Here is a 17,861-nt window from a genome sequence, read left to right on the forward strand (position 1 = left end):
AAGAGGTACGATCGAGTCGCGGACATGGCTTATCCGCGCTCGATCTGGTCGGACATTATATAAGGTCCGACAATGTGGTAGGGAGAAGCCGGGGAGATCTGAGGGCAGCGTCGAATAAAAAAGACTTTATGAAAATTGCCGGGCAAGCGGTGCGTCCGCTGGTCCCCACGATCGGCCGTTCGACGCCCTTCGAAACCGTGGGCGTCGAAGCTCCGCCTCTTGGGTGAGCGCGCGATACACCGCCTCGGACCGCCTCTTTCGACGCGGTTCCCGCTCGATCCACGATCTCGCGGTTATTCTCCGCGTACCGTCCGTTCCCTCCGTCTCTCTTTCCATCGCGCCGCACTGCTCTTTACCTCGTCGCGGATACTTTTTTAAACGGTCGCGATTGCTCGCGAGACGCCCGGTCGAGAGGCGATTCTTCTGGTCTCGGTTCGCGCTTTGTCAGTGTCCGAGGCTCGAGCCGTCGCCTCGGCCACCGCCTCTGCCTCCGCCTCCAGCTTCGCAACGCGGCGTCGACTCCGCTTTCTCCTTCGCCTTCGCCTTCGCCTTTGCCTTCGCCTTCGTCACTCCGCCGACCCTCTCCTCTCCTCTCCGCCTCGCTCCTGCACGCTCCGCTCCTTTCCTCTCGGCTCTCCCCGTCGCAGGACGACTGCCGCGCCAGAGAGGTGACCGTCCAAAGCCAGTGTCGAAGCCGCAGTCACCGGTTGCACCGCGTTCCGCGAGTAGTTTCGTTCGATTCGATCGCGGCACCCTCGCGTCTACACCAGCTCCGTTTCTCACCCACCATTTTCCACCAGCTCGATCCGTCGCGTATCCGTTCCCCCGTCGACGACGAATGTGCGCGATTTCGAAACGCTCCGTTTCCTCCCGCCTCCCCGAACGTCGCTGGACCGAGGACTACGCCGCGCGTTCAACGACGTAGCAGTTTCCGCTCCGAGTTTCATCCTACCCCCCGAATAATAAGAACCCTCCGAGTGCAACCCGCAAAGGAAAGTGTCACGCGATCCATCGGGGATGTCGATCGCGCGCGCCTTTCCCGCCGACGGTCCTCGCCGGCATTGAATCGTCGCCAGGATAACGAAATCGACGATTCCGATGGTCTTTATCGGAAGGAACGGTGACGGGATTAGCTGGGATCGCCAACGAAGGATTTCGTGAAGGAACCAAAGTATCCAGTTCCCAGGAAAAGGAGAATCAACCAACGGAAGACGAAACGGAAGCGGAAGATACGAAGGATCTCGGACTATCTATTGATCGTCGCTACCGGTGCAACGGAAAGGAAACTATTCTCAACTCCGTTTTCTACCCTTCTGCGATGCCGATCATCGACGACTGAGTATCGACGCGTGAGTACTGGTTCAGTGTTATTTTTAAGCTGGCATTCGAGTTTGATCGATCGGAAACGGTGGAGGTAAACGTTTGCTTTCGTTACGGCAATTACCATGGGACCATCCGTTCGTCGAAAGGATACGGGTCGTTATCGCGCCGGCCGACTATCGGCGTTAATTAACGATAACGAGAATGGCGGCGAAGAGCTGGCGGCATGGCAGCGCGAAACTCGTCGACTTTTGCCAACCCCTTCGAACCTGATCGTTCGACCATCACTTCCGGCAACGATCGACGTTCGCGCGTAGGTAAATTCGAAAGCCGCGGTTAGTAAAACGGCGCGAGATAATAGTTCGCTTCGAAATAGTCATTGTTCGAGCGACGAACGATAAAAGTAGCGTTGCGAACATTTATCGGGATACATCGCGAAGCATGCCGGCACCGCCATTATTCCCCCGACCAGCCGCTTTATCCGAACGTCCATTTCCCGTAGAAACCGCGACAAGACACTTACTTACATCGGTTACGCGTTAAAACAGAGTGCTTTTCATTATTAAATTATCCAACAGTTGCCGTTTTCGACTTACAAACACCGTGTATCGTTCCTTCGAATAAGATCGTATCACCGACGAAACGAGCAGAGTGTAAAGAGTTACGCGAGGAACGAGAGAACGCGGTCGCGGTCGAGTTGCGGGGAAAAAACGAGCCGGAACGACGCGTCGAAAATTCACGCGAGTAAAGAACGTTTAAAAGCGGAGTAAAACGATCGAAGGCGACCCGTTTCAACGATAACGTATCGCGGAACGATAGGAATAGCTTCCGGTCTTCTGCGACCGGGTACACTCGCATTGTTTTCCTCCTTTCCGCTACGCGTTTCGTAGGCGCAAAGTTTAAAAATGTAAAAGCAGCTGGAAAGTGGTTTCCCAGCGTCGGAATCGAGGGTGTCGGTTTCTGAATACCGATTCTGGCGCCGACGGCACTAGCGGCACCCGTCTTTCACGAGGACACTCGTCCGGTTCTTAGGCCTAATTGGTTGTCGCCCCGGCGCCTCGTCTTGTCCTCGGAGAAAGCAACAGACCTCTTTCGGTTTCCACGCTGTTCCGTGTTTTTTTCCTGCCACCCTTTCGAGCTTTCAAAGTACCTGCGAGATCCCTTTCGATCCTGCGATCCGCCGGCAACGAACTCGGTACAGCGCGGACCGCGAAGAGACACCCCAGCTGTTTGTGTCACACGGAGAATTTTGACGATCGAGGAAGAACAATGGGGTTTCGCCCACGGTTTCTAGTCTCGGAGCGATTTCGAACTCTGACCGTATATCGTAGGAGGAAACGGAGCGAAGAAGAATTTTCATCTTCGTTGAATCGTGCCGAAGAATCGGCGAAAAGTGCAGCGCTCTGGTAAACGAGTAAAGTGCATAGGAAATGGCGATCGGTAAACGCGTTTAATTTACCGCGTAATAACGATTCCGCGTATCGAATAGAGATACTTTTATTGGCGTTCGCTTTCGGTGCGATACGCGTTTATCGAATGTCGCGCTTATATCGGCCCTCGTAAAACGATCGTTAATGCTTTTACGAATCGATAACGATCGTCACGGGTTCTCGTAATAATGACGTTGCCACGCTGTCTGCCGTCGGATCGATAAGATCGGAAACGATCTCTGGGCTGGTTCGAGATCGCGAATAGCTAGCGAACCGTAATGTATCAGCAGCGTTGCCCGGCCGTGTCCGACGCTCGGCGTCTCGAACCCGATTTCTTTTCTTCGAACTCGTCGAATGGAAAATAGTAATCTTACTATAATGCTGATCAGAGGAAAGGTAGAAACGGGGAACGGTGAAAGACGGAGAGGTGCATCGAGCGCGTTATAACGCGGCGAGCCGTTTGCACGATCGTTTCGACGCGCCTCCTTAAATAACGATCATAGGCTCGTAACTAACCCGGTCCGCCGCTTGAATGACGAAGATAGGAGAAAAGCGAGTCGCCGGACAGACGGAGAAAGAGGAAAGGAGGCGATCGAGCGAACGATAATTGTCGCCTGGCCACTCACGCGATCCATACGCGCATCAAGGTATACGATAGTTGACTCGTTCCTCGAGCTTCGGATACCAAATGGGTTTCTCGTTGTAAAAGGAAAGTACTCGTACGTTGGATGGTCGAGACGAAAACGGTGGAAACGCGGCGTTTAATCGGGGAAAACGTGCGCGTTCCGTGGTCCTGGTTTATCTGGTATCGCCGGCTCGTTGGATTCATCGAACAAGGGGAAGAATGGAATCGGTGCTCGCGGTATCGTTGGGAATAATCGGGGATCGGTAAGCGAGCGTAAACCCGGGGTAAAATCCGGTAAAACGATATCGAGCGATCGAGGCGGCGAGCGAGTTTGCGGGCATCGGCCAAAGACCCGTTACGTCGGAGGACGAGGTAATTAATTTAAGCCGCAAACGCCTCGGCACTAGGCCAATGCAAACACCTTCTTTGCTCGCTTGCTCGCACGCACCAGGTTCGCTCGTTGCCGAAGCCCGCTTGCTTATACACCGCTCGCGTCGCGGCTTGTATGCCAGTTGCCAGTTACACGACTCCCGGGATCCACGATCCTTTGACTGCTTTCTTTTCTTTCTCCTCGCTTCGACTCATCGTCGTCTTTTACTATTTCCCTCCTTTCCAGCTATTCAAGACGGCCAGATTCGTTCCCTCGTATCCAGGATATAACTGTATAAACGCGGTGGTCGCGATTTCGAGCCGACTAGCTCGACCGGTACGCGCGACCGTCCGAGAGGAAACTTTCCGTCTCCCGGGACGATAAACGGAAAGAAAGAAACGACGCGGGAGAAGAGCGAGCCGCGATTTAACGAGCAGACCACGATTCCGTATCGTGGCGTTAATTACCGGCCGACGTTCAAGCCGGGGCTTTCGATTCGGAGCGACGCGACGGCCGCGGTCCGCGCTCCGTGAGAAGATCGAGGAGGAAGAGGAATCGGAGCCCGTTCGAACCCGCTAGCCTTTCTCAACATCCCTTATCGGGTAGCACCGTTTCTACGTCGTTCTCCACGCGGAAAACGTACGCGTCACGCGAGTTACAGATCGGACGGATTAAAAAAACGTCGAGGATCGGGCGGAGGTTGAGACGGAGAGATAGGAAGGAAGAGAAAGAGAAGAGGTGGATTTAACGAACCTACCGACGGGACGTATCGCGGACGTTAATTACCGGCAAGGGATCCGACCAAATGCGCGCTCGACGGTTCGCAAAGAGGGGTTCGGCCCACGGTTCGATTCGGTTCGAATCGGATCGGATCGGATAGGATCGGATCGGTTCCCTCTCGCCTATCTGCGAGGGACGTCCCTGCGAGGCCGACCTCGTCGTCGCGGCAGATGCATTAATTGAACCGGCTTAAATTATAGCCGCTCGCTAATTGCGCTCTTCTCCGACCACGGAGCTGTCTGCTCGCGAGAGACGCACGCACCGTTTCCCTTGCCGATTACGCGCGATTAATCCGCCACGCGAAACGGCCAACGAGTACCCGATGACAGTGCGAGTCTTCGATTTTTTCCATTTGCCGAACGCGCAAGAAAGCGGCCGCGTATTTCCCTTGCCTTAACATTCTACGAGAACGTGTCGCGCCGATTTGAAAAACGTAACGTAACGAGCAGAAGCACCGGAAGAGGAGGGCGCCGCGACGATAAACCGCGTATCGTTTCGGAGTAGCCGCGATATCGCGACCGCTCTTTCGTTCTCCGCTCCGTAAGCTTAGTCTTTTCGAAAGCGCACGCGAGACATTCGTCCGGATCCAACGACTCGGCACGCGCTTCGCGTGTTTAGCTCCGATGTATCGCGATTACGCAAGTCGATTAACGGTAAAATCGGTCGTAGCCGTGGCAGAACCGATCGGAGATCGGTAAAAATCGACACGCGACTCGCGATTCCAAGCGACTCGTGAACTTTTTCCACGCGCAGGGAAGAACATCGTGACGAGGCGTATCTTTCGAATGAAAAAATAAAGAAACGAGGAGGATAAAATCGCGATCTAGCCGGGACAATAATCGTAATGTGCAAACGAGCCCCGGTAGTGGCGATTCCGGTTCGTTTCACGAATAAACTCCGCAAATTCCCCTTATCGTTAATTAGAGGATAATGGTTAAGGCGCCGTTTCGCCGGATCTTTTTACGCGCACGGTACCGAGGCGAGCCGAGGCGACGATTTATTCGACCGGATCGTGGGTACATCGGGATCGATACACATGCGCGTACTTTACGTAGGTAGGGGAATCCGGTGCACGGTCCGGTTTCGATCTAGACTCGCGTTCGAATTAAACGCGTCGACGGGAAACACCCGGCGTAAATACACGAGGACCGCGACGTATCGCGATATCGAAGAAGTTACAGTACGCGAGTTTTCCCTCCTCTTCGTATTCCCTTCTGTTAAGTCCGCGGCGAACAAAGCGCGTCTCCGAAAGCGCGAATCGTCCATTATACAGCGTCGTTACACTCTTAATCCCGCTAGTATCTTAATTATCGAATTTATTAACTGGCGATTCGATCCTCGAAACGATAATCCTGAGAAAAGTAGCTCGGTTTCGCGGTCACGCACGAACGAACGAGTCTCCCGATGGTGGTACGTAGCAGCGTTCGGAAAGTTAATTAGAAAACAAACAGAAAATTAACGCGAACCCGGCAGCGAATCTTTCCAGCCGGCCGTTATTCACGATTTATCGTAACTCGTTCGAGTCCGGTCGGTGACCGGTTTATAAGCGAGAGATCGGCGAACGATGCGCGGTCGCTTGCTCGCGCGGTCTGATCGACGATCGAAAATCTTTGATACGCTCGCGAATCCGTTCTGGGTGTTGTCGGTTGGGATCGTCGAGCAGGAAGCCGACGCGGCGGTTCTTTTCTCGCGAGAGCGAAACCAGTTTGCTTACAGCGAATAAAAATCTTGAATTATCGCGTAATCGCGAATACGTTTAACCCGTTAACGCATCGACGTTAATCGATCATTTTCTTTTGCTCTGCGTCTATCTCCTTCTCCCGCGTTTTCTTCTGTATCCTTTCCTCTCCGATCGCGTACGCCGAACTCGAAGCGCAAAAACCAACTCGGAGGGGTCTTTCGAGCTCGAAAAGATCGTAGCTCGCGACCGGTTGGTCGGCGAAAATCTTCTCGACCGTTAATCTTGATTTATGATAACCGCGACCGCGATCTGCCCGGAGACTGAGCGGATAATTGGATCGCGCTCGTACGTGCCGTGGCTACCGGTCTCGCCGGCCGTCTTCTCCGTTTCTCTACCCTTTGGTTACCTTCTGCTCGCTAATTCGGGCCACGCGAATTTCGTTAAGCATCGAACTCAAGCGGGCGGGATTACCTCCGTACCGTGTCACGCGAGATTGTCACGCCCGGACGGACGTTCGCGTGGCTCGTCCAGCGGTCCTCGAGACGGGTCGCGACCACTGCACGAAACTTTCCGGATACGTTTGAACGGTAGAACCGGTCCCGTGATCGTACGCGCCGGTTGGAATAATCTACTCGCCCGGTTAATTGGCTCGTCGATCGATTCCTCTCGTCGATCCGCGATCGACGCGGAGCAAAGTTCCTCCGGTTCTCGAAAAATCATCGAAACCGATCCTCTCTTCGGTGGCTCTTCGGATTGAAAAAAAGAAAAAAGAAAGGAAAAGCGAGTCGACGTCGGTCGCTAAGTTGTCGACGAGTTTCGTGAAGCGAGAAGTCTGACGCAGGTCGCGTATAAGCGAGTGTTAGGCCGAACTGGCTCGGATGGCTGGCTGACTGGCCGAGTGGCTGCCGTGCTGCCGGTCGGTCGAGAACGGCTGCTCCCGTGAAACGGTGTTGGTTCCACGTCGGTGTGCGTCCGATCGTGGGATCGGTCGCGAGTGTTGGTGCCGCCGATCGAGTGGCTGTCGAGGATATAGAGACAACGGCCTGCCGATGCACACACACACCGTCCGTGCTTCTCAACCAACGTGCCGCGTTTCTTCGTCGCTTTTAGATTCCACGAGGATCGACCCACGCTCCGATACCCTCTGACCTTTCCTCCGTTCTCCGCGAGGTCGCTAAGGAGAAAAGAATCACGGACACCGCGTCGCGCGTCCTCCGTTTATCCATCCAAGGATTAGAAAGTCGATTCCGGAGGATGAATTGGGAGTCGCGGCGAACCGCTTCGTCGCAGCCACGTTCCCGAGGGAAACGGACAGGAAAAGGAACTGCGGAGGAACACGAAAGTCGACGAGGCGCGCCCGGGTTTTATATTATAATTAGCCGGAATCCTCGGCTCGGATATGGCGAGGTAAAGCGAACCCGGGTTAAATACGAGTCACCGAGAGAACCGGGTGATTTCGTTGTTGGATGGAAGAGGAAAGAAGAAAGGAAGGGAAGGTGGGCCACGGATGGTGGGTAGGGATGATGGCGTTGAAAGGCCATAAACCGAGGACCCCCTGCTATCGATGGGCTACTCGCCGTTGATGGGGGAACTAATGACAGGACGGTTCGGCGTAATGGACTGCTTATAGTCGGTCGCTCGCTCGGTTCGGCGGTAATAGATTCGGGGATGAAACGTGAAACCGCGATGGTGGGTCTGCGTAAAATGGCGCTCGAGCCGAGGATCTTTCGCGTACGTAAAATCGTAGCCAGACAATTCTGCCGACCAGTGGACGAAGAAGAAAAAGAAGAGATATCGAGAAGGAGATAAACGGGCGTAGGACGCGTCGCGGCTCGTACCTGGACGATCTCGAAGCCAAAAGCGACGGCGGTCGGCGACGACCTTATTGGAAAGTCGTGTTCCAGCGCTAAAACCGGAAGTCGAGAGAGAAGCTGACACAGTCCGAAGGAGAAACGAGCTCGCCGCCGGGCCTTTACCAGCACCTCGCTCGAACAACGAACCTAAATTCTTTTCCAATTCGTCGTCGCCCCTTTCGTTCCCTAGCCTTGTTTTCCTCACGGATATAAAGACGCTGGCGTTTGTGAATCTCGCGAATCGTACGGCAGCCTCTCTTCGCATCGAGTCTGAAACGCGCATAAATCTTCTTTAGACTCGCATGAATAGCGCCCGTTTAGCTTCCCGGTTCAAAGCCGGCTGAGGAAAAATCTACGAGCGAGCCGAGACGACGCTCTGTAATTCACGCGAGTTCGAATCGCGGCAAAGGAGAACCGTTCTCGTCCCTCCGAGGTGAACCGCGTGTCGTCGACCGGAGAGGGTGGAAAAGCCGGCGCACCCCGAATCGATCGCGACGCCTCGATATCGTCGAAAAAATAGAGCGAGAAAAAACACAGGTGGTCGTCGTGTCCCGTTCGCAGCACGGCCGCTCGTTCTGGCCGACTCGAAGTAGGCGTAAGTAGGCAAACCGGGTGTCGGGGATCGCGCTCGTTTTTCATTCGTTCCCTTTCCCGGTTTCTTTTTTCATGTTTTTCTGTCGTATCGCGCGAGGCCGAGAGTAAGCGAAAAAGAATGCGCGCGTCGAAAGGTCGAGCCAGGTTTCGGGCCGGGACATCGTTTCGCTATCGGGAAAAATTGAACGAACCCGAGTGGAATCTACGAGAGGAGAAAAGGTAGTTTGCTCGCGTACGGATAGGAGACGCGGGGCACGGTCGTCGGTTGTGATACTTACGATCTCGCCTCGTTATTTCGTATGCGCGATCGTAGAGATCTCGTTTGTACCGCGCGAAAACTCGGGCGTTAGCCGAGAGACCTCTTCGACCGGCGGCACCGTGGAATCTCGTTGACCGGTTTAAAGGCTAAGCGTTTGTTATATGCCCGGTAGAGCGTAACCTGGCGAACGAGCGACGCTCGCGCACCTGGTACCGCGGAATAATATCGTAATTGGGTAATAAGATGCGGTACGAGGACCTTGCTTACTTCGTTTGCCACGTCGCCGCTGCTACCGATATCCGAAGCACCTACGCGCCTCGTTTTCGACCACGGACTTGTATTTTCCGGTGTCTCTCGAACGGTTCGACGGAAAGTGGCCGGAGGAAGAGAAGAGGGTCGGCGCGTTCGCGCTTTAATCGTCTAGCTGCTGGCCAGAGTCGGTCGCCTTTGAGCTGCACCTTCTCTCGGTCGACAAGCGGAAACTATTCGAGGAATTTCCTACGGCCGTTCGGCCGGTCGCTTATCACCGAAAACGCAAACGGCTGCGAACCGAAGAGCGAATCGTTGTATCATCGGTGATCACCGATCGGGATTCGGTAGTTTCGCCCGGGACGATTTTATTACGCGATACATCGAGCTTAGAGGACACGGGTTTTCATCGACGAAGGTTCACCCGTTTACGGTCTCGTCCCGGATCCGTCTATCCGCTCGCTCCTGCTCGCGCCGTGTTCCCGGGATCCTTCGAAAATTTATCGCTACACAGGGATACACTCTTGTCGAACGTCGAGAACGTGGAAGTTTCGGAGAAATTTCGCGAATCGATCGGAATTTCCACGTGGCAACCGAGCATCCGAAGTGGCAGAAATTCTTGCAGCGCAGGTACGAGAGAGCCGTCCTCCTTTCTCCGCTCTTTCTCTCTCCCGACCCCGCCGACCCCTTTCCCTTTTCGTTTTCTCTCTCTCTTTCTGTTTCACTGTTACCACTTACTTACATATCGCGTGTATGTTTTTCCTTTTCCTTTTTTTCTTCCATTTTTCTGTTCGTGCCATTCGCAGATGTTACGCTCGCCGAGGCGCGAGGGGGAATAAATTGAGAATTCCGTGTAGGAGTACTAGCGGACAATGACGTTCGGCATCGAATCGCGTGCGTAAGGTCGTCGACGCGGCGTTAAAGCGTGGACGGGTGTGTAACCACGGACCGATCGGGGATTATCTAGCCGTGGCAGGGCTGGCGAACGAGCTCGCAAAGCTGGAGAGAAAACGGTAGCGAGAGAGTCGGTGAAGGAAGAAAAAAAAAGAAAAAGGAGCCAAGGAAGGCAGGCTTCGGGTGGATCTCGTGGAGATCCTGGAGACCAGATAAGCTCGCGTGGCTGTCAACGGAGCGGCGGAGGAACGGGAGTGTGAGAGGCGCGTGCCGAAACTGGACCGGAGCGCAATTTCCGAGGAATCTTATCTGTCGTTTGCATCTTCGGTATCGGGTTACCGAAAGGGACGTTCACACCGAAACCGATACGCTGCCGTATCCTTCCTTTCCTTCCGCCTTCGTTTTCTCGAATAATAAATAGAAATTTCCTTAGATTCTTGTTGTCGTTGGACCAGCAAGTCGGATAAGCTCGAAAAAATCGAAAAGGTCGAACGAAAGGATCGGAGGATGAAATAGGTTGAAGCAAGTTAGGTAGAACGGATCGGAGCGTAGCTGGAGTGGGTGTGAGACGGGGACGAGCGTGCGATGGTGTGCGTCGCGTGGCTGCGACGGACTTACAAGGAAACCCTTCTACGCGCTCGGCGCCGTGGCGCCTCGGCGTTGAGCGGATCGGGACACACGGGGACCGGGATGGCAGCGTGGCCGAGTCATCGACGCGACAGCGGCACCGGTCTTTGACTCTTCTCCGTCGCGTCGATAGAAACCGCGTCGACCGAGCGGATGCGAAACGCGCGCGAAGATCTTGCAGAGAGACTTGGAGCGGAACGTGTTTCCTCCGGCTCGGAATCGAACCGGTGTGTACGTTCGAACCGATGGATCGGAGAATCTGTTTCTCCGCGAAGGCTGCCAAACCTGTATATCGATCGCGAGGAAGAAAAAGAGAATTAACCGTCGATCGAAAGTAACAGAGTTGCAGAGGAAGACGTCTCGCGCGACAGCGCTTCCGAATATGCATCTGGCGCGCAAAGGACGCCGCCTGCGCGGCTTCTAAACAGGCCTACCCTCTTCTCGCGGTGGTCGTCGATCTCGCGTTTCGGAGCAACGGGATGAGAGCGATCGAACCGCGGCTATAGGTCTAGCTGGCGCCAGATGCCCCGTTCGTCCCGGCGCCGCGCCGTTCCAACGCCGAAACACGATTACTCTTCTAACCGGTTCCCATTAAAGCCAAAGCCGTTTCCACCCCGCGTCCGGTTGTCCCTTCGATTCGGCCCCGTCTCCCTTCGCTCCCTCTTTCGACGATGACATCCTTTTTCGCGGAACGATCTTACGTTTCGCGGTATACGGAAATTTTTCTCGCCGATCAACGGGGAAGGTACGTTTTATCGCAGCGTCCTCGCGATGGCTCGCGCGAACCGCGATAATCGCGACGAACAAAGGGATCGTAAAAAAGGCGACGGATGAAGCTGAGAATATATCGGGGCATAAACACGTGCAGAAATCGTGTCGACGCGACAACTGAAACGCGCGTCACGATTTATCGCGCTTCTTTCGCGTCGCGTTTTTCAGCGTTTAAGCTCGATAGTTCCCTGGTCGATAAGTCGAAACGACGAGGTCGTAAATCGCGTTCGTTCCACTCACCACCGTCGACGTCGAAGTCGTCTCCGTTCGGCCGCGTGCTTCGACGGTGATAAACTGAGAATCTTAGAAATTAACAAAAGAGTTCAATTCCAGTTGGAACTAATACAAAACACAAAGTCTCCTCCGATGTGTTGTACAACCGCGAAGATCGCAAGGCGAAGGGTTAACGTTCGTGGAGAAGAAGTCGGAAAATTGGGGAATTGATTTTCGCGGAAACAGAGTAGAAGGGCGAAAGGGAAGATAAAACGCGGGGCCGCGAAAGCGGCGAACCCTTGGTCCCGCCTACACGGATCTTATTCGTGGCCGCGATGGCCGCTATCCCGTATCTCCGATTCTCCGCTCCGAGCGGAGTCGCGCCTCGAAGGTGGAGACGCGTCTGCGCGCTCTCTCTTTCTCTCTCTCGCTTTTTCTCCATCCCCGTCCTTCGTCTCTCTTTCGCCTCAACCGTCCCCGTTCGCGTACTCGTCTTTTTTTCTCTTTCTCCTCGTCCTCCCGTCCCCCTCGCCGACGATCGCCACCCTCTTCCCTAAGAGATCTCGATCTCCCTCGAGGACTATGGCGACTCGTAGGACGGTAATAATCGATTTGTTTCGTCTGAATTCGGCAGATGCCGCGGTGTTAGCTCTCGGGGAGGATGTTCCACGGGGGCGGAAGCGGTGGTTACGGCGCGAGTTCCGACTACCAGCAGCAGTCCCAGCAACAGCAACAGCAACACGGCCAACAGCTCCAGGCACCCGTCTACGTTCCTTCATCCAGGCCGACCATCCCTTCGGCAGCGACGGCGGCGGCGGCTGCGGCGGCCGCGCAATATCATTCGTTTCCCACCTCCGGTTCGCCCGCTTGGTAAGTTTTTCATCATTTTCCTCCCCATCTGCCGGGAGCATTGTCGAGCGTTTTTCAACAAGCGTAATTGAAACGAAAGGGAGAAGACCGCAGCTTCGTGGCAGCATGGAGTGGACACGTACGCGGCGCATCACGCGTTGGCGGGCCACGCGAGCGGTTCCGCGGCCGCGGCCGCGGCTGCGGCGGCAGCGATGGGCCCGCATTCCGGCCACGGTCATCCGCACGCGGGCCACCCGCACACCGGACATCCTCACACGAGCCTCGCCGCGGCCGCCCCGTTTTACGCCCAAAACGTCGCCATGATGTCCTCCTGGCGCGCCTACGACGGAGCTGGATTTCAACGAGCCTCGCCCTACGGTTCGTATCCGAGTTCCTTTTCTTTATTTAACGCACCTTCGCGAAAACCGCGCGAACCAGCAGCGTAGCTGGAGGGTTAAGAAACGGACGGGAAAGGGAGATGGAAACCGCGCGATGGCAAAGGAGGAGCACTCACCGTTTTAGACGTTAACCAGACTGGAGGGCAACGGAAAAGCTAGTGCGATGGCTATCGAGGATAAGGAGAAAAAAGCTACTTTGCTGGTCGACGAACGCAGGGCCACGCGGCCGGGCCATCTGCGACGGGTAAGCGATAGCGGCCTCTTTGAAACGAGCTCTCTCTCGCAGCGTCGAGTGGTTTTGCGGTGCATCGCGCGCTCCTTCGCGACCGTTTCTTTTCCTCGCAGCGTATGTCGTACGGAACGCGTTTCTAAACGTAGCGACGAGCGTTTCCGGGGATGGAGGATAGGTAAACGCGGGCCTTAAATCGATTCCCGATCATTCCAGATACCGCGATGGACTTTCAATTCGGCGAGGGTCGCGAATGCGTGAACTGCGGCGCTATATCGACGCCGCTATGGAGGAGAGACGGCACCGGGCATTATCTCTGCAACGCGTGCGGACTCTATCACAAGATGAACGGAATGAACAGACCGTTGATCAAGCCCTCGAAACGGCTGGTAAGTTGCCCCGACCAACCGATCCTCCTACGTCGCTGCTTTTATCCCGCATCCGAGTTTTCTCGCGAGTTCCGTGCCGCGGTCAACGAATCCGAACGGACGTCGGAATTTCAGACAGCGACCAGACGGTTGGGACTCTGCTGCACCAACTGCGGCACCCGTACCACCACCCTCTGGAGGCGGAACAACGAGGGTGAACCGGTGTGCAACGCCTGCGGTCTCTATTTCAAGCTCCACGGGGTGAACAGACCTCTGGCGATGCGAAAAGACGGCATTCAGACGCGGAAACGGAAGCCGAAGAAAACGCCGGAACCGAACGCGAGACCGTCAACCGGCGACCACGAGACCGCCACCGTTTCCACCGCATCGTCTCCGTCCACCGGTGAGTTTTCGCACGAAACAACCCTTTCCCTCCTCGATGCTTCGATTCGCGACTTCGTCGAAATTTCTTCTCTCTTTCTCTTCTTTCGTCTTCCATCAACCGACACGGTTCCCTTCGCGTAATTCGCAGAAATGAAGAACAATCAACAGCAACAGCAATCGCAACAGCAACAACAGCATCATCATCAAATCGAAACGTCCAAGTCGTCCGGCGTCGGGGCATCGTCGAGTTCGAACGAGAGGCCGGTGTACCTAGGGCACACGTCCCTCTTGGCCACCGGAAGCGTGGCCACCGTGAAAACGGAACCGCGTAGCTGCGACGGGATCGTCGGGCAACCGTACTCCTCGTACTATCAGCATCCTCACCAACTCGGGGTGACGACTAGCGAGCACCAACAGCAAACCTATTACGCTAGTCAAGAAGCACCTTATCATCATCAACACCACGTCACCGCGGCTGCCAAGTTGCTCGCTTCCTCTTAATTCGATCAACTTCCGACGGAAAACTCGGTGGTTCGCGTTGTTCCGCGAAGGGATGCCTCGCGACCGATGTACTCTATCAGCCAAGAAACGTTCGCGATTCGAAACCGATTCGAAACCGAGTGATTTTCTTCGCGACACCTTATTCTTCGTACGTTCCTTTGCGTTCGCGCGGCTAGTATACCCATCATTGACGCATTAAAAGTACTTAATTGTAAATACCTATGTATCGAAGTTGTCCGAAATCGAAAGACTGGATATCTAAAAAAAAAAGCGTATCGACGATTCGGGTTGACTGGCCGAAAAGGCGGCGGAAAAGTAAGGGTGGCCCGTTAGCCGTCGCGTAGCTTTCGCACCCTGTGCCACCCGTCGCGTCGCCTCGATCGATCTCCGAACCGAATCGATCGGTTTTTTCTTTTTTCTGTACAGTTCCTGTATCGTTAGTTATTTCTTTTTTTTTTCTCTCGACGCGCAATAAAGTGAACAGCTTTCGACCTTGCCTCATCGAATGCTTGGCGAACCAGTAAACGCGTTATCGACCCCGTTCTCGCGCGACCCACCGGTTATTTCCTAACCCTCTCGAAGCTGTCGACTCGCGAACCAACCTACCTACGCTCCCGCGATTCCTCGTTCAAACGATCGCCTTAGGCCTCGTCAGTGCTCGGTAAATATTATCTTTTCGCCGGTCTGACCGGAACGACTCGAGTGACATAGGTACTCAACCCCTGGGAGACGCGCTCGTCGATAAACCAAACTACCCCTGTGACGGGCTCGAGAATCGCCCCGCAATCATTTGCTTCGCCTTTATTCCTTGCCACCTTTGCTACCTTCCGTGCGATCAGTCGATCCTCGTCCCTGATCCTAGCTGCGTCGCCGATATTCTCCTCCTCGAAGCTCTCTGTTTTTCCGCCCGCGGAAAAATGGGTAAGTAAAGATTCGCCCGGGGTGAATTAGCACCGTTTCGTTTTCTTAATTGCATCTTATCGGGACAGGAAGAACATTGCCCAGCCCCGTCGATTGCAAGGTCTGCGGGGATCGATCCTACGGGAAGCATTACGGGATCTACTGCTGCGACGGTTGTTCCTGTTTCTTCAAGCGATCGGTGCGTCGCGGCGCATTGTTCGCGTGCATAGGTTTGTTTATGCCCGGGTGATAATTAACGCTGTCTCACGGCATCGTCCGACGTAAATCGGACTCGATCTTTTCAGCTGGCACCGGGACGTGCGCCGTCGACAAAGCGACACGCAATTGGTGTCCGCATTGCCGTCTGAAGAAGTGCTTCACCGTAGGCATGAACGCCGCAGGTAAGAGCAATTTATCTTTACCCTCTTCCTAGAGTTCGTGTTTATCTTCCTGTTTCACCGTGGAACAGGATGATCGCGCTCTTTGTTCCGTTAAATATACAACAGGCAGCTTGATTACTGTCGCGAAGTACTAATTAGGAACCGATTCGGATCTAGAATAGCGATCGAATACCACTCGCGGGAGACGATTTTCCGAGGAAAATTCCAACGCGTTAAATGAAGGAAACTATGAAGAAAGAAAATGGAGATTGATGATAGAATTTGAGCGATTAGACTCGGTGATTGCCGCGTTTTATTCTACCACAAGTTCGATTCCGTTCGATCGAAACGAGATGCAAACAATGCCGCGTGTCGATTGTTCCACCCCTATAGAAAGACTCATTCGATATTTTTATACCGTTACCGAGAAGCGCTTAGTACTTTCGATAACTTCCTTCTCAAGATCCCTTCGTTTTAACCCTTTGACTGCTGAGTACTCTATGCTTGAACGTTCTGCGTGTACGAAATAAGAATCGAGTCGATTACACTTGTCGCTTTTCTTTTTATTTCATTTCAGTTCTGTTTATTCTTTCATTTCTTTTTTGTTTCACAGTGCTTTATCACATTATTATTTATTTATTTAATTATATACAATCATATATTGAATATAAATGAAATCAAAACAAGTACCATCAAGTATCTAATCAAGTCCATTTTTTGACGAAACTGAGTTTGCAGTGAGATTGGGTAGCTTATTATAGACATGATGCATCTGTGATAACATTCAGACCAGAAAGCTCATAGTCACCATGTTTTTAATGGTAAAAAATATTGGGTCACGGGCGAGAACGATCGTAGTCCACGCGCCTGGTTTATCCTTTTGTTGTTTTCTTTAAATAATGTTTTTGTACATAATCTGTAATAAATAAAATACTACTATGTAAAGAGTTAAAGTAATAATTTCATCCGTATTTTATAAGTTAGATAACATGAGACTTTAAAATCTGAATTCTGAAAATTTAAACAAATGTGACTATGATCGTTCTTCCCCGTGGCCCTTCAATTAGTAATATGTGTTGATGATTTTTATTCGATTATGATTAGGATATACGAAAAATAAACTATGGACGCGTATCTGCGGCACCGATAGCTTTTCCCTGACGTCCATAGCAGACAAAGGGTTAAAACACTAATCCCCTCGGTGAATAGTAAACTTCGGAACACTCTTTGTTCTCCTCGATCTAGCCGTGCAAGAGGAGAGAGGACCGCGCCACGTTCGAAGCAAGATCTCGATCATCGAGGGAACATCGCGAGTTCCTTTCCTATCTAAATCGCCGCGGATGAATCTTCCCGTTTCCGATTCAGAGATCTTAGCATCGAATTTCTCTGCAAAATCAACGGCGATTGGAAACGGGAGACCCGATTTTATTCCATCATCGACGGCGAGAATCTCCGCGGGTAATTAGAGGATTTCTAATCGATCGGCTAATTAGATCGGCGTTAACGAACGAGGATTGCTTCCAGGATCCACGGCTCGCTACGAAATCGCGGCTCAGATATTCCTCGCGACGGTGCGAGCCGCTCGACGACACCGCGATTTCTCCACGCTCGCTCTCCAAGAACAAAATGGAATTCTCCGGAGAGGGTGGGCCGCAGCGTTCGTTCTACGCGCCGCGATTTGGCCGGTGGATCTGACGAGTTTCTGGAAGACGGAGGGTGTTTTAATTCGCGAGGGTGTGCAGGAGGTCTTAGCCGCGGCCCGTTCCGCCGTCTCCGACTTGCGCCTCGATCGAACCGAGATCTCGGTTCTGGAAACCCTGTCCCTCTGCAGACCCGGTAAATCTTATAGTTCTTTCCCTCGGATCGTTATACTTACTGCTGAAAGTTTTCGTTTTTGGGAATCTCTTCAGAGATCGCCGAAACGACGAATGGTTTCTGCGTGACATCACGAGCAACCGATTCGGCGCTAGAGATCCTCGTCCGTCATCTAGCCGCTAGATCCTCCTCGCTAGCCGAGCGATCTCGAAGATTGGCTAAGATCATGCTGGTGCTTCCCATTCTGACTGCTTGCTGTCCACGACAATTGGCCACGGATCTCTTTGCGCCCATTATCGGACACGTAGATTTCGAAAAAGTAATCGCCTCTGTTCGTTGATCCTCTTCTTCTTCCTGGTCCTAGCTTCCTT

General features: G+C 53.4%; 2 protein-coding genes across 3 annotated transcripts; both read left to right on the plus strand.

Moving 5' to 3' along the window:
* Positions 1 to 354: 354 nt before the first annotated feature.
* LOC114874483 (GATA-binding factor A-like) lies at positions 355 to 15,279 on the plus strand. 2 transcript variants are annotated; one of them, XM_029183789.2, is made up of 6 exons: positions 355 to 1,349; positions 12,301 to 12,536; positions 12,616 to 12,893; positions 13,359 to 13,531; positions 13,646 to 13,913; positions 14,043 to 15,278. In XM_029183789.2, exons 2-6 carry the CDS (start codon positions 12,328 to 12,330, stop codon positions 14,393 to 14,395), a joined length of 1,281 nt encoding a protein of 426 aa, XP_029039622.1. In that variant the 5' UTR covers positions 355 to 1,349; positions 12,301 to 12,327; the 3' UTR covers positions 14,396 to 15,278. The 2 variants fall into 2 exon arrangements, with proteins under 2 accessions (XP_029039622.1, XP_029039623.1); XM_029183790.2 differs by lacking the exon at positions 355 to 1,349 and adding an exon at positions 4,616 to 9,791 and having other exon boundaries at positions 14,043 to 15,279.
* LOC114874484 (photoreceptor-specific nuclear receptor) lies at positions 15,234 to 17,848 on the plus strand. Its single transcript, XM_046286166.1, has 6 exons — positions 15,234 to 15,316; positions 15,385 to 15,525; positions 15,601 to 15,696; positions 16,921 to 17,133; positions 17,200 to 17,511; positions 17,586 to 17,848. The coding sequence occupies exons 1-6, from the start codon at positions 15,313 to 15,315 to the stop codon at positions 17,828 to 17,830; spliced, it is 1,011 nt and encodes a 336-aa protein (XP_046142122.1). The 5' UTR covers positions 15,234 to 15,312; the 3' UTR covers positions 17,831 to 17,848.
* The last annotated feature ends 13 nt before the right edge of the window (positions 17,849 to 17,861 follow it).

The sequence above is a fragment of the Osmia bicornis genome, chromosome 6 (assembly GCF_907164935.1).
Source record: "Osmia bicornis bicornis chromosome 6, iOsmBic2.1, whole genome shotgun sequence".
Classification (NCBI taxonomy): Eukaryota; Metazoa; Arthropoda; class Insecta; order Hymenoptera; family Megachilidae; genus Osmia; species Osmia bicornis.